Source organism: Musa acuminata, chromosome BXJ3-5 (genome assembly GCF_036884655.1).
Source record: "Musa acuminata AAA Group cultivar baxijiao chromosome BXJ3-5, Cavendish_Baxijiao_AAA, whole genome shotgun sequence".
In the NCBI taxonomy this organism is placed as follows: domain Eukaryota; kingdom Viridiplantae; phylum Streptophyta; class Magnoliopsida; order Zingiberales; family Musaceae; genus Musa; species Musa acuminata.
This window is the reverse complement of record NC_088353.1, coordinates 20,402,351-20,428,697: the sequence shown is the minus strand read 5'-3', so window position 1 is coordinate 20,428,697 and position 26,347 is coordinate 20,402,351. Positions and strand designations below refer to the sequence as shown.

At 37.4% G+C, this 26,347-nt stretch overlaps 2 protein-coding genes across 4 annotated transcripts; both read left to right on the top strand.

Moving 5' to 3' along the window:
- The first annotated feature begins 7,815 nt into the window (after nucleotides 1–7,815).
- On the top strand, nucleotides 7,816–18,312 carry LOC103973832 (ATPase 10, plasma membrane-type). Of its 3 annotated transcripts, none has more exons than XM_065152774.1 (22): nucleotides 7,816–7,938; nucleotides 9,224–9,317; nucleotides 9,394–9,513; nucleotides 9,693–9,791; nucleotides 9,947–10,084; nucleotides 10,644–10,778; nucleotides 11,036–11,215; nucleotides 11,602–11,808; nucleotides 11,865–11,984; nucleotides 12,185–12,304; nucleotides 12,406–12,528; nucleotides 12,732–12,836; nucleotides 13,069–13,213; nucleotides 14,287–14,448; nucleotides 14,611–14,849; nucleotides 14,939–14,971; nucleotides 15,061–15,142; nucleotides 15,761–15,921; nucleotides 16,019–16,192; nucleotides 16,681–16,863; nucleotides 17,097–17,260; nucleotides 17,895–18,199. In XM_065152774.1, exons 2-22 carry the CDS (start codon nucleotides 9,255–9,257, stop codon nucleotides 17,989–17,991), a joined length of 2,850 nt encoding a protein of 949 aa, XP_065008846.1. In that variant the 5' UTR covers nucleotides 7,816–7,938; nucleotides 9,224–9,254; the 3' UTR covers nucleotides 17,992–18,199. The 3 variants fall into 3 exon arrangements, with proteins under 3 accessions (XP_065008846.1, XP_009386770.2, XP_065008845.1); XM_009388495.3 differs by having other exon boundaries at nucleotides 7,851–7,938; nucleotides 9,178–9,317; nucleotides 17,895–18,312; XM_065152773.1 differs by lacking the exon at nucleotides 14,939–14,971 and having other exon boundaries at nucleotides 7,851–7,938; nucleotides 9,178–9,317.
- Nucleotides 18,313–19,420: 1,108 nt separating this feature from the next.
- Nucleotides 19,421–25,658, top strand: LOC135639032 (uncharacterized). The gene is made up of 4 exons (XM_065152737.1): nucleotides 19,421–19,851; nucleotides 20,757–20,909; nucleotides 23,346–23,663; nucleotides 24,952–25,658. The coding sequence occupies exons 1-4, from the start codon at nucleotides 19,489–19,491 to the stop codon at nucleotides 25,390–25,392; spliced, it is 1,275 nt and encodes a 424-aa protein (XP_065008809.1). The 5' UTR covers nucleotides 19,421–19,488; the 3' UTR covers nucleotides 25,393–25,658.
- Nucleotides 25,659–26,347: the final 689 nt, after the last annotated feature.

Below are 26,347 nucleotides of genomic sequence, written 5' to 3'. Positions count from 1 at the left end.
AGAAAAGTTGGATTTGTTACCTATGGTTCCTTTGCCAATGATTTTACCCTTGTTGTTGTCTCCGAAGGTGACATATCCTTCGTTTATGCTAGTGAGCTTAGAGAATTGGGATGAATCTCCGATCATATGCCTTGAGCATCCACTGTCAAGGTACCATCTCTTGCTCCTAGCTTGCGATGGTTTAGTTTTCTACAAGAAAGGATGATGTTTAGGTACCCATTTGCTTTTGGGTTCCTCACAAATAGATCTACATTTTTTATCATGTTGCATAGAATTTGTCATGGTTCCTTTAGGAACCCAAATCAATTTGTTTGGACTCAATTTCCTGAATGGACAATAATGTGTCCTGTGTCCAAACTTGCAACAAAAGTTGCATTTGCTTCTAACATGTAAGATGGGGCCTTTTACAAAGGTAGTTGGATTTTGGTGAGGACTCCTCACAAATCCAATCCCACTTCTTTTGGGAGCATGACCCTTGTTTGTAAGGATCATGTTTAATGACTTGCTACCAACCTCGAATTTCTTCAAGGTGTCCTTAAGTAGCAAGTTTTCTTTTTGACAGATTTCTAGATCATGACATTTTATACATGAATTTAAACTATCATGATATTCGATTTTTAACTTATTAAAATCACAAGTAAGACTATCATATACCTTTTTTAGCAATTTGTATTTTCTATTTATAACTTTGCATTCATCAAATAAATCATGGAAAGCATTTAATAATTCATCGAAAGATAAATCAGCATCTAATAAATCCGTTACCTCCTCTCCGATGGCCATTAAGGCGTAATGAGCAACTTGCTCGGTGTTGGACTCTTCTTCTTCAGATGAGCTCGCGTCATCCCATGTTGCTTGAAGAGCCTTCTTCTTTGATGTTCTTCTTTTGACTTGGGGACAATCATTCTTGTAGTGTCCCGGCTTTTTACATTCGTAGCAGATCACTTGGTCCTTCTTGGGTTCAAGTTTATTTTTTACATCGTTTTTAAACTTGTTTCTTTTGAAGAATTTCTTAAACCTTTTTGTCAAAAGTGCTAAGTCATCATCACAATCCTCATCACTTGAGTTTTCTCTCAAGTGGCATTCAGAAGTTTTAAGTGCCATATCCTTCCTGTTCTTTGGAAGGATGTCTTCTTGCTCTTCATGAGCTTTGCAAGTCATTTCGTAGGTCATTAATGACCCGATTAGTTCTTCAAGAGGGAAGTTGCGCAGATCTTTTGCCTCTTGAATAGCAGTGACTTTAGGATCCCAACTTTTAGGAAGGGATCTTAGTATTTTATTTACGAGTTCAAAATCCGAAAAACTTTTTCCGAGTCCTTTTAGACCGTTGACGACATCCGTGAAACGGGTAAACATGTCGCCAATGGTTTCACTCGGTTTCATTCGGAAAAGTTCAAAAGAATGCAGCAGCAGATTGATTTTTGACTCTTTCACTCTACTTGTGCCCTCGTGGGTCACTTCAAGTGTGTGCCAAATATCAAATGCAGTTTCGCAAGTTGAAACACGATTAAACTCGTTTTTATCAAGTGCGCAAAATAAGGCATTCATAGCCTTTGCATTAAGAGCGAAAGCCTTCTTTTCCAACTCATTCCAATCGATCATTGGAAGAGAAGACTTTGAGAATCCGTTTTCAACAAGGTTCCACAGTTCAAAATCCATAGAAATAAGAAAGATCCTCATTCGGGTCTTCCAGTAGGTGTAGTCCGTTCCACTGAACATGGGTGGACGTGTAATAGAATGCCCCTCTTGGTTTCGGGCGTATGCCATCTCTCTTGGGTTTTAATCCTTTAGAGAGTTAACCTTGCTCTTATACCAATTGTTAGGATCGAGAGCACTAAGAGGGGGGGGGGTGAATTAGTGCAGCGGAAATCTTACAATAATTTAAAAACGAAAGCTGCGTTCATCCGATAAAAAACGATTTCGATATCAAAGCAGAATCACAGTGCAGTTTGCGTCTAAGCGCAGTTTGCGTCTAAGCGCAGTTTGCGTCTAAACACAGTTTGCGTCTAAGCGCAGTTTTACGTTCAAACGCAGTTTTACGTCTAAACGCAGTTTTACGTCTAAACGCAGTTTTGCGTCTAAACGCAGTTTTACGTCTAAACGCAGTTTTACGTCTAAATGTAGTTTTGCGTCTAAAAGCAGTTTTAAACCTTGAAAAGCGTTTTACGTAGAAAGCAATTTGCAGTTATAAATGGAATCCGAATGTAAGCGTAAACTGCAGTGTGAAGATCGTACGAAAACACGATTTACGTTTGAATGCAGATTCTAAAAGATCAGAGCTTAGAAACTTGTTCGTAAAGGCGCAGAGGGCAGTAGCAATGTAGGAGGTTTGCAGTAATGATAAAGTGCTCAAAGTAAAAGCAAACCAGAGATTTAGAGTGGTTCGGTCAGTCTTGACCTACTCCACTTTTGGCTTCCTCCTCCGACGAGGTCACCGACGTCAACTAGCTGCCTTCCTTCAATGGGCGAAGGCTAACTGCCCTTTTACAGTTTCTCTCCTTTTGACAGGCTCAGGAGACAACCTTTACAGATCCTTTCTCTCCTCTCTTTACAACTCAAGACTTGAAGAACAGAAGGAGGAGAACTTTAGGACTTTACACAAATTTGAGCTCTTAGAATCACTGAAAAGATCAAGAATTCGGTGTAGATCAGTATCTTTTCAGTGCTGAATGGGTGGGGTATTTATAGGCCCCAACCCAGTTCAAATTTGGAGCTCAAAACGATCAAATCGATCAAATCCCAGAATTCTGGGATCAGGCGGTTGCACCTCTTGACTGGAGAGGTGGCACCGCCTGGCAGAGCTCGACGACTGAGCTCAGGCGATTGCTCCTTTCTGCCAGAGCTCGAAGACTGAGCTCGATGGTTGCATCACCTGGCAGAGCTCGAAGACTGAGCTCAGTGGTTGCACCGCCTGGCAGAGCTCGAAGTCTGAGCTCGGTGGTTGCATCACCTGGCAGAGCTCGAAACTGAGCTCAGGCTGATGCTCCTCTCTGCCAGAGCTCGAAGACTGAGCTCGGTGGTTGCACCGCCTGGCAGAGCTCAAAACTTGAGCTCTGGCGGTGCTACCTCTTGACAGAGGAGGTTGCACCGCCCAGTCTAGCTCGAAGACTGAGCTCTGGGCGGTTGCACCGCCTGGCTGGGGCGGTTGCACCGCCCAGTCTAGCTGGGAGACGCAGCCCTGGCGGTTGCACCTCCTGGCCTGGGCGGTTGCACCGCCTGGTGCAATCAGGGTCCGAATGGTTCACTCCATTCGGCCCAATTTGAATCTTTTCAGGGGCCCAATTGCCCCAAGATTAAGCTAATGGGATCACCTCCCATTTTCAAGCTTAATCATCGTGCTAACTACGATTAACTCTAAGACAACTTCTGCAGCTATGCACCGATGCGTCAATCGCTTCTTCCGGCGAGTTTCCGGCGAACTTCCGTCGATCATCCGATAAACCCTCGGTGATCCTTCTGCGGACATCCGGCATACTCCTGGACTTTGCGACGATCCACTTGGCGAGTTCCGACGAGCTTCGCTTGGCAAGCTTCTGGACTTCTCGGATCTGTTCTCGCTGAACCTCCGACGACCGTCCGAACTTCCGTCGAACTCTCGAACTCCCAACGTGATCATGATCTTGACTCCGGCGCAACACCTGCTGCTTGTCTTACTCTCATCGTAGTTAATCCTGCACACTTATCTCAACACATAGATTAGATAACAAATGACAATTGACTTCATCATCAAAATCCGAGATTCAACAATCATTACTGCAAACCTCCTACATAACTACTGCTCTCTGCGCCTTTACGAACAAGTTCTAAGTGCTGATCTTTTCGAATCTGCATTCAGACGTAAATCTGTGTTTTTCGTACGATTAGTTTACGTTTGTGTTTTGATTCTGCAAAACTGTCTTATGCGCTTTTTATGAACTAGCTTCTAAGTTTTGATCTCTTTGAAACTGTTTTAGACGCAAACTACGTTTAGACGTAAAACTGCGTTTAGACGCAAACTACGTTTAGACGTAAAACTGCGTTTAGATGCAAACTGCGTTTAGACGTAAAACTGCGTTTAAACGTAAACTGCGCAAACTGTGTTTAAACATAAAACTATGTTTTAGACGTAAACTTCTTTTAAACATAAAACTATGTTTAGACATAAAACTGCGTTTAGACGTAAACTGCGTTTAGATGTAAAACTGTGTTTAGACGTAAACTGAGTTTAGACGCAAAACTGTGTTTCGACGCAAACTGTGTTTGGACATAAAACTGTGTTTTAGACGTAAACTACTTTTAGACGCAAATTGCGTTTAGACGTAAAATTGCGTTTAGACGTAAACTGAGTTTAGACGCAAAACTGCGTTTAGACGTAAAACTGTGTTTAGACGCAAAACTGCGTTTAGACGCAAACTGTATTTAGACGCAAACTCAGTTTAGACGTAAACTGTGCTTAGACGTAAACTGCGCTTAATCTTAAGTAATCTTAGAATCGGCTTTTACATCGAAATCGTTTTTATCGGACGAACGCAGCTTTCGTTTTTAAATCGCTGAAAGATTTCCGCTGCAACTTCTTCTTTTTAATTATAATTTTATTTTTTGATTATTATTTTATGAACATTTTAAATTTACTTGTGAAGAGTTCAAGGTCATTATCACTTGAGCTTTTGCTCGAGTGGTATTCTTTTGTTCCAAGTGTCAAATCCTTTATATTCTTTGGAAGGTTGTTCTTAAGTTCATCATATGCTATACATGTCACTTCATAGGTTATTAAAGACCTGATAAGTTCTTCAAGCGAAAAGTTATTTATGTCCTTTACTTCTTGTATTGTCGTTACTTTATGATCTCAATTTTTTGGAACTCAACTTTTTGGAAGGGATCTTATAATATTGTTTATAAGTTTGAGATTAGAAAAATATTTGTCAAGAGCTTTCAAGCCATTGACGACATCCATAAAACGAGTATATATGTCAATAATGGTTTCACTTGGCTTCAGTCGAAACAATTCAAAATCATGCATCAAAAGATTTATTATAGACTCTTTAGCTCTATTCATGCCTTCATGAGTTACTTCTAGTGTGTGTTAAATCTGATATGCAGTTTCACATAAAGAAATACGATTAAACTCATTTTTGTTCAAAGCACAAAATAGAGCGTTCATGGCTCTAGCATTCAAAGAAAAAGTATTCTTCTCCAAATCATTTCATTCGTTCATTAATTTAGAAGACTTTTGAAAATAATTTTTAATAATATTCCATAAATTAAAATCTATATAAAGCAAAAAAACTCTCATTCGAGTTTTCCAATATGTATAGTCCGTCCCATTGAATATAGGAGGACGAATGATAGAGTGACCCTCTTGAAAGTTGGTAAAAGTCATTTTTCTTGGGTGTTAAACCAAACAAGAAAAACCTTAGCTCTGGTACCAATTATTAGGATCAAGTCGGCACTAAGAGGGGGGTGAATTAGTGCTTTTGGAGAACTATGTCGATCGTGAAAATTCATACGATAAAACTATCTCAGAAAGACGTTTAAGTTTAAAAATGTTTGTAGGAGAGTGATGAAGATATAAAGTAGTTGTAAAGTAAATAAATAGCAAAGAAGAGAAGGCACACAAATTTTATAATGGTTCAGTCATCGTGACCTACGTTCACTCCCGATTCCTCCTCTATTGAGGCTACCGACGTCTACTAACGGTCTTCTTTCAATGGGTAAAGACCAACTATCCTCTTACAACTCTTTTCTCCTTTTGATAGGCTCAGGAGAGAACCTTTATACCCTCTTTTTACAAAGTTTTACTCGTACTCTCTCTTAGAATAGTCTCTAAACTTTAGGAAAAGAAACTTTATTTTATAAGGGTTTACAACTTTAGAATTACAAAGTTTTGTTCTACTTTCGTGCTCTCTTAAGTAGGAAAGATTAGGGTATTTATAGACCCTAAATGACTTCAAAAATTGGAGCCAAAATTCAAATCCTTGAGATTTTGAGGTATTAGCAATACCACCGTTTGCGGCATTTACACTCGGTAGGACCACTACCTGACACTAGGCGATACCACCACCTGATATAGGCTCGAATACTATGTCTTAGAGACTGAGCCGCTAGTGGTTCCACCGCCTGGATCGATAGTGTCATCGCTTGCCCCAACTTTTTGGATCATTGAATGAGCTTTCTACTAGGCTCAAAACAGTCCCAACTCAGGCCCAATGGACCCTAATTGAATTGGCATAGTTACACCCAAAACCAACTCAATTACGACCTAACTATGACCAATTAAGACAACCGATTACAAGACTAGAATTCTATGTTGTCCGGTATGTTATTGGTTCATCCAACGCTCGTCCGATCCTTCGGCGCATCATCCTCTCCTTTGACGTATTGCTCAATCGGCATGTTGACCTCCCGCAACTGCTGATCTTCTTGACGTAATGTTTGATACTTTGGCCCAATGCCCGAACTCACAACACTAAGTCTTTTTGCCGGCACATCGACTAATCCTCCGGCCGACGTCCAATCTTTTGATATATTCAATCCGGCCCAACATCCTTTTCCTCCTATTTTAATTTACCTTTTCTGATCGAAGTTAGTCTTGCATCACTCGAAACACAGATTAGATTGTAAACTCATCAATTGATTTTACCATCAAAATATGAGATTCAACAGTCCATCCTTTAGCACTTCAACTAATCTTTTGGCCTGACGTCCAATTTCTAATATGATATACTCCGACCCAGTGTTTGATTCTCCTACTTCAATCGATTTATCTTGATAAAAATTAATCTTGTGTCACTCAATTTAAACATTCATTGTATCATAACTTCATTAATTAATTTCATTACCGAGATTCAACATAATAATTAAAAAATATATCATAAACTTAACACAAGATAATATGGTTTCACACTCCATTCTCATATCCTAGAAAACAACCAAGATCTTCATCATATGATAATAATTAAATATAATAAATATCTCTTTTAAATCAATCCAAATCTAAATCAGAAATCAATTTCCTTTCACATCAATTTAGAAGAATTATTCTCTCATCCGTCTCTAAATCCACTAAAAAACCCTGGAGCACAGTGTCTCCCTCTATATATCACTGTCATCATGTATTTATTACACTAATTATCCGAAAAGTTAGAATCTGATTGAATTCCTTGTAGGTGTTTGAATCTAATAATGACTTCTAAAAAATACCATTCAGTCCTAACAAAAACGGTAAAGTTTAACACCTAAAATATTATTATGATATAAAAATTAGTAAAATGGTATAAATTTGTATATAATTTATGTTGTTGTTTCCTTGGTCTCTGACATCACATCAAGTATACAAAATATATAAATTGAGAATATAACAAAATCTAAGAGGCTCCTAATTTATTTAAATATAGGGAATTGATCCACACCTAACCTTCCAACAACCTGTAATCACTTTGTTTCTGTTGCATTAATGCTTGCGTACGTAAGTCATCAATTCTTAAACACACGTAAAAGAGAACATCTCTCATGTCTTATTGTTGATTTCAATTGCATGTGCTCGGCCTAAGAAACAAAGTACAGAATAATTGGACGGTCCCGATCCTCGTCCATCTGCCCATGCACACATCTGAGCCGTTCAATCTGTTGATATGACGCATCAGTGTGGACTCCACCTCGCGTTGCCGCACCTGACGACGATGGACGGATGAGACGGGAAGATGAGAGGAATGGACGGTCGAATTGGGATCAGAGCCCCAGGCTCCAGTTTTTGGTGACGGTGGGGAAGGGTAGGTTTGACGGTCGAGTGGAATTTGAACAGCCGTTGGGGAGAACGCGAGCGAAGGTATGGCGCGAAGCGACGCCACCGCGGCACCCAACGGTCAACCGCTCGACCGGCATAAAGCCGCTCCCTTCCCTCCTCCGGCGACACTGCGTCCAGAGCTCCAGCTTCTCCTCTCCTCTCCTCTCCTTGGGTCGGTAAGTGTTGTCCAATCCGGCTGCTCTTTGTCATCTTGGTGTGATTACTCGAAGGAATTCCCCTTCATGTTGTGTTCGATTTCAAATCTGATAAGAGAAACCTGCATCTGAATTCGATATCAGATACTTTTGGAATTAGATAATCCGGAATGGGGTTCCGGACAAATTTGTCTCAATGATAGATTAGTGTATGGAGTCGAAGTTTTTCTTTGTGTTATAAGCAATCGGGACATGCTGTTTAAGGGGTACATCTGAGAGAGATTGTCATGTATGATTATAGAGGGTTGGGACAAATCTGTTTCTAGAAAAGATCAAATCTTTTCCTCTTTTTTTTCCTCAATTGGCAACTGATAGGTAACAATTATCCAAACATATTCCATAAGTAAATGAAAGAGTGGAGGACAAAGTAAAACACGAAAACAACAGATCAATAGTTGCGAGAAACCACATGGAGAGCAGGATCGGATTGACATGAACTTGAGTAGTCACTTTCATGGCATGAAATAGAGAAACCACCCATGTAGCTTTCTTGAAAAGCTCATCCGCAAAGGCCACAGTATTCCTTGCAATACTGGTCTTGAAGATCATCTGACATGGGTGAATTCAAGAGTCTTCTTTGGCTGTTTTCCAGGAAGGCAGAATAAATTCTGATTAGTGCAAAGGTCTCAATTAGGTAAGAAGGTTGAAGTCTAATTAATCCTCAGTCTTCATCGGTTTATGGACTCTTGATACAATTGGATAGGAGACCACAATGTGATTTATACTTTCAGGTTGCTCTCTACAAAGAAAGCAAGAGCCATCTGTTTTTCATCATTCCCAAATTAGAAGTTTAAAATAGTTGACCTAGCTCTTATGACCTACCCATCTGAAGACTTCTTGTTAAGAACTTGAGTCCAAGTTCCTGATTTCTCTAAGGTCTTCTCATGCGAATTTTTGCATTACTCTCATACAATATATCTTTTTTAAGGCCACTAAGGAAACACATTGCTCATTATTTTTTAATATGCCATTGTCGTTCATACAATAATTTATTCCATGCTTGATCATCAACCCTCCTCTTTTTTGTCTGACATAGAAGTCTAAAAAACTTTCAGATGGTCCTATGTTCATCTGTTAATGACTGACATTCTTATGCTTTAAAGGATTGGATTATAAAATTGTTTATAATCAAGAAGAATTAATTTGTTTTAGTTGCCCTTTATTACTTCTGATTATCTTGTTAAGTCCATAATTCTGCAGAAATTGTCTGATACAAATTTGTGTATTGAATTGGTACCAACCAAAGATATCTAGCTGGGGTCCTTAACATTTCAAACATGGAAGATCTGAATAAGCCATTGCTTGATCCAGAAAACTTTACTCAAGATTCAATGGATTTGGTAAGGATGTAGAAAGTCCTTTTTGAGGAATCATTTAAAAAATGTTACTCTGTTAGATTAACCGAAGATAATACAGGAACGCATGCCCTTGGAGGAAGTTTTTGAACAGCTAAGAACTTCTCGAGATGGACTTTCGTCAGCAGATGCTGAGTCACGCTTACAGCTTTTTGGCCTAAATAAGCTAGAGGAGAAGCCTGTGAGTTCTATGTTGTCATTTTTTAACAATTCTGCATTCTTCCAAGTGAATAAAGGTGAACTGTAACCTGATATCTTCCTTTAGAATCTTGGCCTACATTGATAACAATGTTATGCATTTGAAATTAGGGGCATGATAATCCAAACTATTGCTGATATTCTATGTTGGTTTAAATTTAGGAAAATAAGTTTTTGAAGTTCCTTAGTTTCATGTGGAACCCCTTGTCATGGGTTATGGAAGCTGCAGCAGTGATGGCAATCGCACTTGCTAATGGTGGAGTGAGTTGTCTCAGATTATTTTGTTCTTTTTCTAGAACTTGGTTGTGGATAAGTTTAAATTTCTAACTGTGTTTATTCTCATGTGTATATGTGTATATCGTATTTCTCAATGCTGCTCCTTGACTCAATTTCCATGTTTTTTATCTGGTTATTAGAGCGAGGGTCCTGATTGGCAAGACTTTGTTGGAATTATCTGCCTACTGATTCTCAATTCAACAATTAGTTTTATTGAGGAAAACAATGCTGGAAATGCAGCAGCAGCACTTATGGCTCGTCTTGCTCCTAAGTGCAAGGTATCTCCTGGCTGTTTTACTAAACTAGTTTTTGCACATATACTACCAGAGGCAGTCATATAAACTCATAAATGATGTCCAGTAATTGACGGAGGGTAAACAGATTCAGTAGCTTAGGAACATAAGAAAATAAGATAAAGCTTATATTATGTCAATAAAATCATGGAGATAAACAAATTATGTAGGTTAGAAACATCAGAAAACAAGGTAAGCAAATTTTATGTCCATAGAATAAGGCCCACAACTATTATGACACTGAGAACTCAATAATACAATAGTATTTATTCTGGCTGGCCTTTTAGCGAAAGTTTCTTAATTTTGCTGATTGAATGCCCTAAATTGATCTGTTTTTCTCTCATTAGTGTATTTAGTATTGCAGCTATTGGTTGCATTTTTTTTGTTGATCTTGTCATTTCATGGAGGATGAGTGTCTCTACAATTGTTTTTTCATGCTTTTAGCTCTTTTCCTTCTGTATTAGGAATAATAAATCCCTTGATCATGGTAATGTATTTGTTACTTCTGTAAGTTACATTGTTGACTGAGCATGCATGTCCCTAGGTACTCCGAGATGATCAATGGCAAGAGAAGGATGCAGCTATTCTAGTACCAGGGGATATCATCAGCATTAAGCTTGGTGACATTATCCCAGCAGATGCTCGTTTGCTTGAGGGTGACCCTCTGAAAGTTGACCAGGCAAATCGTTTATCTTTTTCCTTCCATAACAGCTTTACATTTCTGAAGAACTGATGATTATATTGTTATCTGATGGAATTATTGTGTAGCAAATTGCATAGTGAGAAATATGAGAATGGTGAATAAGACACCCATTGTGTATCTTGATTTTAGTTCTTCCATGCTGCGATAGCCCATGATATCATATGCTAAACTAGTATTATATCATTCACAAACTTTACAAGTTATTTTTCTGAGACTTTATTATGATGATGCAGTCAGCTCTGACTGGTGAATCTCTACCTGTCACAAAGATGACAGGTGACGTAGTATTCTCTGGTTCAATTTGTAAACAAGGAGAGATTCAGGCTGTAGTAATTGCAACTGGAATTCACTCTTTCTTTGGGAAAGCTGCTCTTTTGGTAGACTCTACAGAAGTAGTTGGGCATTTTCAGAAGGTAAGCACCACCAAAACCATGGAAATAATATATTGTTATTCTTCAGAATCTGTCAGTTCACTGATATGTCATAATAGATGACGTTGAGGAGGATATGTGAAATGCAGTATTTGCAAATCATCATGTAGTCCAATATACCTACTTGTTAAATATGATAATTGCAACTTTCTTAATCAGACTATTAGCTTATGTTCCCTTGTGGCACAAAATAAACTGGAATGTGTAAGTTATGGAACGAAAATACCTAGAGATGACTAACCATAATTTCAAACCTTGATATTATGTAAAATTCAATACCTTAACCCTAGCAATGCATGCAATTGGCATATTCACTAGTGAACTTTTTTTTTCTTATGACTATATAGCTGACCAGTTGACTTATTCAGGTTCTTACTTCAATTGGGAATTTCTGTATATGCTCGATAGCCGTTGGAATGATTCTTGAGATCATAGTCATGTTTCCAATCCAACATCGTTCATACAGAGATGGAATCAACAACCTTCTCGTTCTTTTAATAGGAGGCATACCCATAGCTATGCCGACAGTGTTATCTGTAACCCTTGCAATTGGTTCTCATCGCCTCTCTCAACAGGTATATCCTTGGAATTTAACTGTAATATCCGGACGTTATCTTACATCTATGTACAGGGTGCAATTACTAAAAGGATGACAGCCATCGAAGAATTGGCTGGAATGGATGTTCTTTGCAGCGATAAAACTGGCACACTCACCTTGAATCGACTCACTGTTGACCGGAATCTTATTGAGGTATCAAAAGGCTTTTTTGTTTGCTCACAAGTTATACATGATGTTTCAAAAAAGATTTGATTATTAATGATCACACATTTCTGCCTCAACTATCAGGTATCAATTGAATATATGACATAGCATGAAGAAATGTAGGTTTATTAAGGGCTTGTTTTTTATATCTTTGCCATGTATCAGAATGCCAAAGTATCATCCTGTAGGTTTTCAGTGAGGGCATGGACAAAGACATAATTGTTTTGCTTGCAGCAAGAGCCTCAAGGCTTGAAAACCAGGATGCCATTGATACTGCTATCATTAGTATGCTTGCTGATCCTAAAGAGGTAAAACAGAAATTTTGATATGAGTTTCGTAGTTCTTCATATAAAATTTTGCCTTGTTTTTTGTCTATGAAGTCAAAAGTTATAAATGATTTTTACTACAGGCACGTGCAAACATCACTGAAGTACATTTTTTCCCCTTCAACCCAGTGGACAAACGGACAGCAATTACATACATCGATTCAGAAGGAAACTGGTATCGAGCTAGCAAAGGTGCTCCAGAGCAGGTGCTAGCATTACGATTATAAAGAACGAACATAATCCATTAATTCATTAAGACCAGTTTCATGTTGAAGCAAAATCTTTGGATCTGACAGGGTTGTAAATGAATATCCAATTGGCTATGAAGATACGGTTCTAGTGTCATTCAAAACATGTTTTATATCTATCTCTGCTTAAAAATCTGAGATTTTTTTGGTCATTACTTCAGATTCTAGATCTATGCTATAATAAAGACAAAATTTCTGGAAAAGTTCATGCAATCATTGACAAATTTGCTGAAAGGGGACTACGCTCTCTTGGAGTTGCTTATCAGGTAAGGCCTGGAGACTTGATAAAATAATTAAGTTATACACACTAGTCATAATGAAATTGAAATTTGCATTAAGTTGAATATATTTCAATTTTTTACAAATTAGATTGTACAAGGTGGCTGTCAATTACAGATTCAATATTTCTGTCTGTTTCAAGCTGCTCCATGTGGCAGTTGCAGTTTGCAAATTAAGCCTGCTTGTAGTCAACTTGATGCGTGTTAAAAACATTTTCAGGCCATTCCTGAGAAAACAAAAGAGAGTTCAGGTGGTCCATGGGTTTTTTGTGGCTTATTGCCATTGTTTGATCCACCTAGACATGACAGTGCTGAGACCATTCGGAGGGCACTGAACCTGGGTGTCTGCGTGAAGATGATTACTGGTACGTGTAGGACTTCAAGAAATTGTTATGGTTGCCTCATTTAAATTGTTCTTTTTTGTTAAATAAATATCTTTCTCAATCTTATAATTCAAGTCAAACATAGATTGTCCCATGTTTTATTGCTGATACAATGCAGTCCTGGCATGTTAAATAGGCATGCTGTTTAACATGCCAATCTGCCAATTAAGGAAACTGGACATGCAGATAGATCTAAGTAGTTCAAAGCAAGTGCAGGTTCAAGGAGTTGTCAAAGTTTTAAAAAGATGATAGTAGGAACCAGAAAGTAGACATATGTATAACTGTCACCATTGAAATATAAACTAAAAGCTCATATTACTGTAACCATTACTCATATGACAACACGGAACAGTTGCCTTTAGTAATAACAATTAAAGGAGGATAAATACCTTTTTATTTGAACTAAATTTTATGAATTTAGTTCTCCTCACTTTGTTGTTTCTTTCATTTGCTAGCAGAAACAATCCCTCTATGATCCAAAGGCTTCCTCTGGATTAGAGCTTCAGTCATGTAATTAAGTAGATGTTCACGTTTTACAGAACATCAACAACTTTGAGTATCAATCTGAAATGAAAAATAACAATTTTCTATTAAAAGGATGGAGATCAATTTATTTCCCAAGACCTTATAACTCTTATCTATCTGATCATGGGCGATATGACTTAAGATATTGATGTGTTCTTTTTCCTCATAACTATGCATCCTTGTACATAAAGGTAGAGAATTGGTGTCAGGGACCATGGTAGGGTCATATATGAGTCTTAGAAATATCTGGTAAAAAAGAAAACACCAGAATCCTTGTCCACATAAGGTGGAATTATGTGAAAGGATCTTCAGCAGCCGGCAAGGTGACCACCCAACAAAGGCTGCCCTTAATTTTAATTATCAGCAAATTAAGAATCATAAATATGGCTGATAGCAGTTGAAGAAAACTTACTCTTATTTATATGGTGATTGATCTGATGATTATCAAGCCTACTGAATCTTGACATTGGCATTCCTGAAACCTTCAATTTCTTTTACTTATTGCTTAACAACAATTTTTACTCCTGTAGGTGACCAGCTATCCATTGCTAAAGAAACTGGAAGACGCCTTGGAATGGGAACGAACATGTACCCTTCCTCATCATTGTTCGGTCATGATAAAGATGAAAATGAAGCTCTTCCAGTTGATGAACTTATTGAAAAAGCGGACGGATTTGCTGGTGTCTTTCCTGGTAGTTTGAATTGCTTAATGCATCTTCTGAACATTCTGTCATAGCTGCAAGTTTTGGCATAAATGTTTCCTGGCATTAACCATGCGTTACGGGAGTATGTTTGGCACTTCTAATATGAACTTTCAGAATGGAGTGAACATGTTCCTTTTTGTCAACTTTCAGAGCATAAGTATGAGATTGTGAAAATTCTCCAAGAAAAGAAGCACGTGTGTGGGATGACAGGAGATGGTGTCAATGATGCTCCTGCACTCAAGAAAGCAGACATTGGAATAGCAGTATCAGATGCCACTGATGCTGCTAGGAGTGCTGCTGATATTGTTCTTACGGAACCCGGCTTGAGTGTCATTGTCAGTGCAGTCTTGACCAGCCGGGCCATATTTCAGAGAATGAAGAACTACACAGTTGAGTATTAAAAGGAAAATATTATTTTTTTTTCCTTCTTTTTCTTATAGGTTAATTTATTGGTAGTCATTATCTAAAATTGATGCAGATTTATGCTGTGTCCATTACTATACGAATAGTGGTAAGTCAACCTGAATAATCTAGGTTTTTCTCTCACATCAATATTGATGTACAGATCATCCTAATCCTCTATGTTTGGTTCTTCTGCAGCTTGGGTTCATGCTTCTCGCTTTGATTTGGGAATATGATTTCCCTCCTTTTATGGTTTTGATAATAGCCATTCTGAATGATGGTAAGAGTTATTTGCAGGATTTGGAGCGCACTAATTCATGAAACTCTTCTCTACTAGGAAACCATCTTAAATGGAAGTGTTCATTTTGTGGAAGCTTCATAACCCGTCATGTGAATCAGTATTTTTCTTCAAATTCAAATGATAGATTGCAATGTTAACCATGCCAACCTGTCCATATGATACACATACTCCCAACACAATCTATGTTCTGCATGAATATAGCAGTGCCAAGTTTGTGCTCATGGGCACAACCTCTGTGCTATGGTACTTTCTAGTTCTGGAATGGCATCTCACTTTGAAGAAACCTTATCCGAAATATTTTTTATGGTAGTCTCTTGCTAAGGATATTTTTCTATTTTTATTTAGTGCAAAACCTATTTCCTGATCATTGAAACCATACCAATACAGACAGACAATATTCAGGAAGCACATACAAACAGTTTCAATATCCAAAATATATATATCATGCTGAAAGCAACAACAATATCCGAGATACAATCAGTGATTATAAAAAATTGTAGACATATAGTACGATCGCTGCTTATGTTGTTTTATTTCTACATAATATTTTATGAAAATATTTGAGTGATTAGCATCATGATACGTTTTTCTTTCAAGGGACCATCATGACAATATCCAAGGATCGTGTGAAGCCATCACCACACCCCGATAGTTGGAAACTCAATGAGATTTTCGCTACAGGTGTTGTCATAGGGGCTTACCTTGCATTAGTTACAGTTCTCTTTTACTGGGCTATCATCAAGACTAGCTTCTTTGAGGTACTGCAGTTTATGTTGTTGTTATTTATTTACCTTTTATTCATGTTCTGATGGTTCATTTTAACATGAACTCTGTCTTTGTTTTGTTTAATTGCAGACTCATTTCAAAGTTAGAACTCTCAGCAGCAGCATTGAAGAGGTCTCGTCTGCTGTATATCTGCAAGTTAGCATCATCAGCCAAGCTCTTATATTCGTCACACGTAGTCAGAGTTGGTCATTTTTAGAGAGACCGGGTACTCTCCTAATGTGTGCATTTGTTATAGCTCAGCTGGTAAGTGCTCTAAAAATTTGTTATTAAGTTGTCCATGTTCATTTCCAAAAGAAGACCGTAAACTTGGTTCTCACATCTAGAATACATAAAGCAGCTTAGGGTCAGATGAAATGCATGCAAACTTTGATTTGTTCAATGATATCTATGAATGTGTGCATTTGTTATAGCTCCGCTGGTAAGTACTTTTGAAAAATTGTTTTTAAGTTGTCCATGTTCTTTGCCAAAAGAAGACCATAAACTTGGTTCTCACATCAAGCATACATAAAGCAGCTTAGGGTCAGATGAAATGCACGCAAACTTTAATTTTTTTATGAATTGTTCTGTTGTTCTTTGGTGTCTAAATTTTCCAAGCCCTTCCTTCTCAAGCTATCATGTGTTAAAATGCACCTCTAGGATACTTTCACTGCTCAACTTGATGAACCGAATGATATGGCTGGCTCTTATGGTTAAGTCATGCATCGAACAATAAGCTTTCCAAATTGGTGCAGGTTGCCACCCTGATTGCAGTTTACGCACATATCAACTTTGCATCGATTCGTGGTATAGGCTGGGGCTGGGCTGGTGTGATTTGGATTTACAGTTTAATTTTCTACATTCCTCTTGACATAATCAAGTTCACCGTTAGATATGCTCTCAGTGGAGAGGCATGGAATCTGCTGTTTGACAGAAAGGTCAGTACACGGCAACTTTGTTACTCTTCTCTCCCTGCTTTCGAAATTCTTATTCCTTGTGTTAGCTAGAGAAGCTCAGATGTCAGAGTTTCATCATTAATTACTCCAGTTAAAAATGTAGCTAGACACTCTTATGCTGCTTCTTTATTTTCTTGAATTTTCTTTACGTTGCTCAGAGCAATCAAGTTAGAAATTGCCATCACGAGCTAATCAGCGTTCTCACTCTATCGCAGACTGCTTTTACTTCCAAAAAAGACTACGGAAAGGAAGATAGAAAAGCTCAATGGGTAATCTCCCAGCAGTCCTTGCAGGGGCTTATACCTTCTGATATCATTGCCAATGGAAGACGGTCTTCTTTGATTGCTGAACAGGCAAAGAGACGTGCTGAGATAGCCAGGTAATTGAATTAACAACAAAATACTTATGAATAGGCAAAATCATACTATTAAACATGATATGATTCAGATAATCGATCGATCAATAAACTAACAGTTTCTGTCTTAATAAATGGTGGCCATTTGGAAGTTTAAGTAATTCTTGAGATCTTTATGCGGATTGTGATTAGTCTCTTTCTCTTCCTTTACGATCGTCTTCATTTGAAATAAATTAAATATTCACTCAGTTCCAAGTCATCGTAAAATTCTAGGTCTTTACCATTCCTAAAATTCACTCCTATCCGACACGATCCTTCACTCGGAATGTACTTGAAGAAAGTTCTCTAACTTGAGAACATAGTTTATGTCAGTAGTTATTATTTATTTCTCCTCATTCAATATGCAAGAGACCCTGGCCATCGATCAAAGCTGACCTGAATGGCTATAGGCAAAATTGAGACTCCTTTCCGTATTGTACTAATTATCAGATCGACTTTTGTGATACTTTGCATTGGCAACAAAAAGTTTGGCAGCATGTGATGGGTTCGTTCTTTACTCGATGATCCTTGCCTCAACAGTTTTGTTTCTTGAACATCTTGTTTCGAGTTCTATTCTTTTCATGGTTTCATTCTAACAAAGAGATGTTCTGTTTTGCAGATTGGGAGAAATACACACGCTAAGAGGACACGTAGAATCTGTAGTGAGACTGAAGAAGTTAGACATCAATGTTATTCAAACTGCTCACACAGTATGATACCTACCAGCGATAACCTTTTCACTACAACTGCGGAATAGATACATGAGACTCCGGTTAAAGAACTTTTGCTCTTTTACTTTTCACCACATTCTGATAAGCCCATAATATGAACAAGATAGGTGATTTAAGTTTATGATAGTCATTAAAATGATGGATTCGGACAATGTTCCTTCATGCAATGGAAGTGCCAGTTTTTTTCGCGTCAGACCAAGTCATGGTCAGATGTAATTGAGTTGTCAGCCAAATAATGCACACTCTGATTCAAACTTCAATAACATTGAGAAGAGTAAACAAAAGTCTCTTATTCTGTTTACTATACATACATACACATATACATATATACATACATACATATATATATATATATATATATATATATATATATATATAGACTGGCTGTTGAAATTGTCCTTTCTGTTCTATAAAATTAGCTGCTGACTAGTTTGTTTAAGTAGATATTGCAGTCTCTATTTTCATGTGAGCATTTGCTGATAAAAATCACGTTGAAAGAGAACATAATTCTGAATGTTCCTCTGTCAAGCAAGATTGGATCAATCCTTGTTCAGAAATTAAATTTTACTCCTCTTTTATATGATTTGTTTGTAACTTTTAGCCAATAATGAAACTAATCATACTGATCCAGAGTAATCAAATAAATGACAGAGAAAAAGGTGGATGAGCTTCAAGTTCCACTAATATGTGGAAGAAGCAATCTCCTTTTTGTTTCTCATTGAACTAAAAGCTGACAAAAGAAATCACTGAGGATTTGCTCATATTAATAAAAACCCATTCAAGATTTTAATAACTTGTTTCTCATTGTTTTCTTTATTAATTACACAATCATCTTAATGGTCAATTAATATGATTTTTTTTTTTTTGTTGCGTAGAAGAAGAAGCTCACAACCTCCCATAATTCAAAGTATTCTTACTAGGGTTCTTGAAATATCTTTATATCCTAAAAATAGCTAAAACTCTGACCTTTTATTTCCCTCAGCCCGAGCCCAAGCAACAATTTGTTGTTAGTTTCTATAATGAACCAGCTCAAAAAATAACCTGATTAATTTAAATTTGACTGTGATAAGATATCAGTTCCATAGACAACATTTAATTTAATGATGACAACAACGACGACGACGAAAACAACAATGACTTGCTAACAAAGAACAACAATAATAGTAGTAGTAGTAGTAATAATTATGATCATAACAATAATAATAATAATATGTATTATGTATAGTTTTAATCACCCAACCTGTTTGAGATCAAGCAAACTCAAGCCGATCAACAACCCTCTGTTTATTATAAGGATTAGCGCCAATTCGAGCTCAAATATTATGGGCCGACTCGGTCCTATTAATTTACGAGGAATCCCCTATTAGTTTAGGGGTTGACATTGGAGCCCCTTCCTATAAAAACCTAATTAAAGCTCTTCGCTTCTTTCAAAACCCTAGTTATCCTACCCCGGAGCGCAGAAGAAACCTTGGTCGTTCGCCCATGGCGGAAGCCACCGATGGCCGAAGCGACACGAAGAAGAAGAAGAAGAAGCGGAACAAGCGAGTGAGCGTGGAGATGGAGGGTCTGTCTGAGGCCGCCGATCGCGTCGCCCCGGTCGTCGGCTACTTTCCCTCGGGATACGATCCCCGGGGGGAGGGCGCTGATCCCAGCATCAAGGTCTTCAGGAACAAGAAGCGGCCCAACCGCCTCGAGCTCGTCGTGAGTCCCAGTGGCACCGGCGTCGACTTCGTTGGCAAGAGCTACGCCGGCGAGGCCGCGGGAGCACAGATCTGTAGCTACGCGCTCGGGGTCCTCGACAAGGAGTCGCAGACCCTCAGGATTGTGCCCATCGCCTCCAACAAGGTTTCTTATCTGAATAAGATCATTCTTTTTGTTGCAATTCATCTTAGCCACTAGATTAATGGTAGACGTTCGAACTACGGGTTTGGCTTCGAAAAGCAATCTTTTCCCAGAATTTGTTCGTGATGTGGTTTTAGCTACTTTTTGCATTATTGGGTCTTTAAAATTGGAGATTTTTGTAGATTACTGACATCGTTTAACTTTTTGTATTAGATTTCTTGATTACTAGAGTTTAAGAAGACCAATGACTTGTTTTTCTTCAAACATATTCAGAAATCAGATTTTCTGTTCATGTTTTAGTTGAATAGCTTAAAAGAATTTTTTGTGCAACAAGTAATCTGCGTTGTTTAAGACCCTTAAATTAATTAGTGGTAATGATCATTATATTTTATTAGAATCTTTATATGTTGTTGAAACATACATTTGCTGATTCTGGCTTGTTGTACATCTGATTTCTATTTTGTGCTTGTAATCTTGAAGGATCCTATGGCACACTGATTGGATCTTTCATTGCTATGTTTCTCAGTGATGCACCTAATATCTTTTTTTATCGGGGTCTGTATACTATGATGTGGGTATTTTGTTCAACGTATTTAAAGATGCATCTCGTTGGTACTTTTTTCCCCACCACACTTTATGTAAATTTAACATCTTGATGTCTCATTACTTAAAAATATCAGAGGATCCATAGTTGCTGTCTGTATGTTTGAGTATGTCTAACATGGAACTCCACAATAAAGGGCAGGTTCACGAATTACACAAAATCATCATCTTATTGTTCATGCATCTGTGTCATGACTGCCGAAATTATTCGGGTTATGAGTTTAAGCCTCAACTTTTGGTTCCTCCAATTTATGAAGTTATTGCACCTATATAGTACCATATCTTGATTAAAGTGATTAATGCAGATCTTAAGATTGGAGCCACGGTTGAAGATGAATCCTTTTGCTGATACAGAAGTTTCAGACGGTTTAGCTGAAGAGAGTATTGCTACAAGCAAAACAGAACGAAAAATGGTGGATCTTACTAGTCTTTATGGAACAAAGAAGGATAGGGACAAGGTAATGGCTTTTACCTTTGTACTTATTACCTAATATGCCATTTCATGTTTTGTGGATTCTTTAATATTTCAATTTCAGCGATTTGAAACCTCAATGTACTTATTTATGTACATTCCTTCTTGATCTTCTTGGGTTAACTTGGTATAACTGTATATGCAGCTGCTTACCTCTATTGCTGTATATGCCTCAATAACCTGCATGCTGCAATAACTGACAACATTCTTAATTCTTTTTATGTCATTGGTTGATTTCAAAATGATAGTGCAATCTTCATTGAAGCAATAGGAGGTTCTTGTAAGATGATAAAGGTACAAGAATCTTTGTCTTACAAGGGTCAATAATCAAGAAAGTACCTAACCAAAACTTAGATAAGAAGGATAAATACAACTTTTTTGTTTGTGTGGATCTATAATAAACTTCACTTTTGAACATTAATTAGGGGTCTTCTGTTATTAATATTGTTTGTCTTATTTTACATCATTAATTAGGTCTGTGTTGTTGGTAGCAAGGAATAGCATGCTCCATGCTAGTTAATGATCTAAATGAAATAAAATAGCATTGATAACATGGATCCCTGATTACGGTTTGAATGTCAAGGAAGGCAAATAAAATATTATTATGGTTGCAACAGGAGCTTTGACATTTTATGTTCGTCTTTGTTCTTGAGTTCTCTTGGCTGGAATCTTGTTGATTCATGAGCCTTTGAAGTGCTAATAATTCTTTCTTTCAGGCAAAATTTTAGACTGTTGATATGTATTTTAGTTGTATTGGCTATAAAATAGAAGGATGGTCAGTACACGAGTTTCTTGCCAATGGAGGGTCTCAAGAAAGTCAGATTATGCAGCCTTATTCTCATAAGAAAACAATCTATTTCTGTGACTCAAATTAGGGTCACCCATGACATAGAGGAGTAACCATACTGTTGTCAAACATTGCCTTCTATATTAGCTTAGAGAAGACAGACCTAAAAATTGCTTCAGATCTGAGTCTATAGATAGCACTTGTCTCCAAGCCTAGAACCCCAGTGATTTCAAAGCCCGGAGAAAAGGCTGGAATTAAACTGATAGTCAGCTGGAATTATGTCTTCCAGTGAATTCTAGCCTGCTGAAATTAGCTGTTCCCATGAATATGGGCTGTGCAAGGCTGATTTAGGCTGTTCCAGCTTGTCATTGACCTGATCTGATTCTTTTTCTTCCTTATTCTGACCTGTTGAGCTTTATCTTTAACTGCATGGAGAAGTTAAAAAAGTAGATATCTATCTCTTTGTCCAGAGGAGTATGTAAGTTTGGTCCCTAGAGTCTTGAGTTTAATTATATTTCAAAGATTCCTAAGTCTGTACAAAGCAAGGTATACATTTTCATTCGGACCAGTTTGTATCAGCCAGTATTTACTGGTGCAAATGTGAACTACTTGCAAACTGCCCAATTTTGAGTGGTCCATATGGGATAGGGCTTACCATTGTTCATAGTGTGGTAAGCTCTTTTTTTAACCCTAAAATACCTCATGCTGTTTGTCACCCATCAGTGGTACTCCTATCATACTCTAATACATTTTGCTCCTCCTTTTGCCCCCATTCTCCTCCTTTTTCTTGCTTTGTCACACACTCCTCTTGTTCTTCAGCTTCTCCTCCTCTTTTTTTCCTTCTCTTTTTCTCTTCCTCCCCCTTCTAGTAATGTGGTACTTATTGACATGTGTCAATTCGTCGGTTTCCTGTCAGGTCCATATCAGTCTAGCTGATGACGCATATAAATCACAATCGTTGGTGTAGAGTATTTGATGTGAGACAAATATGTCTTTGTGCTGGTCTTTTGCACAATCATGGCACTTTCTGATCAACAAATAGCTAACAATGTCAGAAGGAAAAGAATCAGGCTGTATTAGTGGAAGTTAGCTGTTGCAGGTCTAGCATCTTTCAAGTGATGGGAGGCACGTCATCTTGACTATGTTAGCTATCTTGTCATTTTTTTTTTCAGTGAGAAAGGAGTCTCAATTGAAATCTACTTTGCTTTTCTAATATAATTTGTTATAGAAAACTCCATGGCATCTGTTCAACGTTTAATTGATTTGAGTTTTGGAACTCCCTGACATAATTAGTTGTTGATCTCTTCATTTTTTATTGTGGTCCATTTCTAAAGTTTTAGAATTCCATTTTTAGCTTTCTTCCAGGCTTAATGATTCACTTATATACTACATTTGATCTACATGGTGCTGAAGAAGCACCTTATCTTGCCCTCGTGTGTTTTGGTGCTCTATCTATGATCTATCTCCTTTGAGAAAAGCTGTGTAGTTCTCTCATTTTAGCAGAATGTAATATAAACTTTCTAAAAAATCTGAGGTGCAGGTATGATAAAGCTATTTCTTTACTAGTTGATCATGGAATGAATTCACTAGTAGCAAAAGCATTGTTTTATATTTTAACCAACATACCATATGCAGGATAACAAATGGAGGTCGCTGATCCAGCAACGTAATGATTCTTCAGCTCGTGAACATCTAGAGAACATTAATCTCAATGCTGACGGGGAGAGTCAGGTTCTTGAAGATACTTTAGAAACAACCACTCGGAACATTCCACCTTATGATGCTTCTGCTGATACACCAGAGAAAGCATACCTTTTGGATGAGATTATTCCCAAAGGTGAAAGGGGTCACCTCCTGGATATTTTGGACGATTTACACTCTGGAACAGATATCCCTTCAAAAAGTTATCCAAGTTTTGTTTTTAATCGTATGCACAAACTAAGGGAGATTCAGGTGCATTATCTTGTTTCTTTGACCTTATTACTGAGCATTATGCTTGATCATTTATTTAGTATTTTGTTGTTGCCATTTAACTTAGTGTGCTTTATTCCTTTACAATGATCGAGTGAATTCCGCTAGCTTCTTGTGTCTTATTTGGTTATATTATGCCTTCTATTATTGCATATGATCTCATTTAAGCTACTCCATTTATTGTTTTAAGGCCTATAGACAATTCTTATAAAATAATTAACTAATTACATCGGCCTATATGAGCCAATACATAAATATATTTGAAACAGAAGTTGCAGAACTTTTGAAAGTATGTTTTTACTTTTCCAACTTGATTCTCATGCCGTAATTTAAACAACTCTTGGAGCATAAGGTTAAGCAGTGGTATAATGAAGTCATGTGACAGGCTACTTGGTTCTTCTCTAATAAGCCTAGTTCATCAAGGTAAAAAAAATTGATGTACTTTATTTTTTGCGGTTTAGTTTGAGATGCCAAACCCATAATACAAACTGGCAAATTTTTTTCCAAAAGATTTTACATAAGTGTGATACAGAAATATTACCAATTGTTCACTTTGATAAGGGAAGTCTACCTAACCAACAGCTCCCTATTGTTGAGGGAGGCATTTTTTTGGTTATAAGGTGAAATCCTTGTGAACATAAGCTAGGCAGCACATGAGAAATACCTGTAAACTTTTTCTTCCTTACATGTTCATCACATATGTATCCATGCTTCTAGTAGATGGTACATTCTACTAAAAGGAGTTAGAAACTCATCAAAGGAGGTGTATACTTCCATAATTTCTTTTGTTTTGCTGTGAACCATGAAAATCAGGATTTCCTAAATTTGGGTATTTTTACAAGATAAATTTAAGTCCTCTAGTGTGGAACTTGAGCATATACTCATGAAGGCATCTACTTTATAATTACTTGCTGTGTCCAGATTTTTCTCTTAGTGAAGTCGAGAGCATCTGTGCAACATGCGTTTTCTAGTCATTCAGCATTCTTGATGCTTGTTAATAAAATGTATTGTTTCTTATTGAATGTAGACTTCAGTTAAAACTTTCCTCATCATGTTATTAAGTTTCTAGGGAGGAAAAGGTCGTATGAAGTAAGCAAGTAATTGTAATCAGTGGCATCACCACTCTGCCAAATATACACACTTCATAAAGAGAAGGAAGTTCAATTAAACAAAATGTGACTGTGTGTTTCTCGATCAACCTATTTTGTTATTGTACCACAAACAATCATTTTTCTAGAAAAACTAATGTTTCATCTCCTGACATTTACAGGATGAGAAAGAGAGAGAGAAACTGGCTTGCATATTCTCATACATCTCTCATCTTCAAAATTTTTGGGAACGATCACGCCCTTCTCGGCATTTTAAGTCCGCTTCTCATGACAAATCCACCGATCACCTCAAGATTCCACGCATTGTATATCAGAAGCTGCTGAGGATGTTTTTGGATCGTGAATCAAATGTGCTATCAACAGAGAAGAATGAACTTCTTATTGGGCACATACTGGTGCTCACACTTTTCGCTGATTGCTTCCAAACAGACCCATCTGACATTGCAAGAGACTTGAAGATGACTGTCCAGACTCTAAAACCATACTATCAACAATTAGGATGTAAAATCTTCCGGGAGTCCCCTTCTGCGCCCATGTTTATGATTCTTAATGCTCCACTGCAGTTCCCAGAGATAAGGAGGACTCAGAGACGACGGAAGTAGCCATCCCAAATTACCGCTGGTACCAGATAATTTATATTCATGCATACATCTATGTGACGGAGGATGAGCATTTTTCATGTATCTTTTACAAGACACAGGTCTTGCTATCTATTTGCAGTACGAGAAGGATGATTGCAGTGCCTAGTCTTTTATGTTTTTGTGTTTCCTGCTGCTCAGTTGAATGTGTTCTGAGACGCAATGCTTATCTCTGTGCGGATACGTTTATCTTAAAAGGGCTATTATTATTAAATTGACGGCTTTGCATATGATTGGGTGTAAGACAGACTTCCTCGAGACCAAACTCCAATTTTTGTGGCTACTCATTTTCTTTCATGGTGGGAGATCATTTTGCATTGCTGAATGCAGACGTTGTTGACACACTGGACTATAATAATTTGTATGGCTCGTTATATGACATTGCTGTGTGATTCTTCAGAATAGAATTTGAGTTTCCATGTTCATCCAAGTGTCTAAGCTCAAAGCCATTTCAGATATTTTTGTTCAAAATCCAACTATATGCTCTACAAGTAAAGTTATATATTCATTCACATTACATGAGCAAATAAGTTAGCATTTAGTTTTTTTTTTTCTTTACAGTTTATTAAATAAAGTATTGTGTATTTATCTCAAATATCAAGTACACATTAAAGCTGCTTGTTTTCTAATTATATAACATTACCCCTTTGTTTTTTTTTAAAGCAATTAGTAAGCTTTTGTTTTTAGCTAGCTGGTATCTTCATATAGAATTTAACTTTACCAATAAATTGGTGAATTTGAACTAATCGAAGTTTGATTGTTTGTAGTTTGGCTAACTTCATCATTACGTTGGTTTATTTTTAACATGAACACAATACCGCTAATGCCATCCCTACTAATCAAAATTAAGAACCAAATTAGTACAGATTTGTTTTCTCCTGAGAAAACGAATATCCGAGGAGATTTAATTGGAAATTTT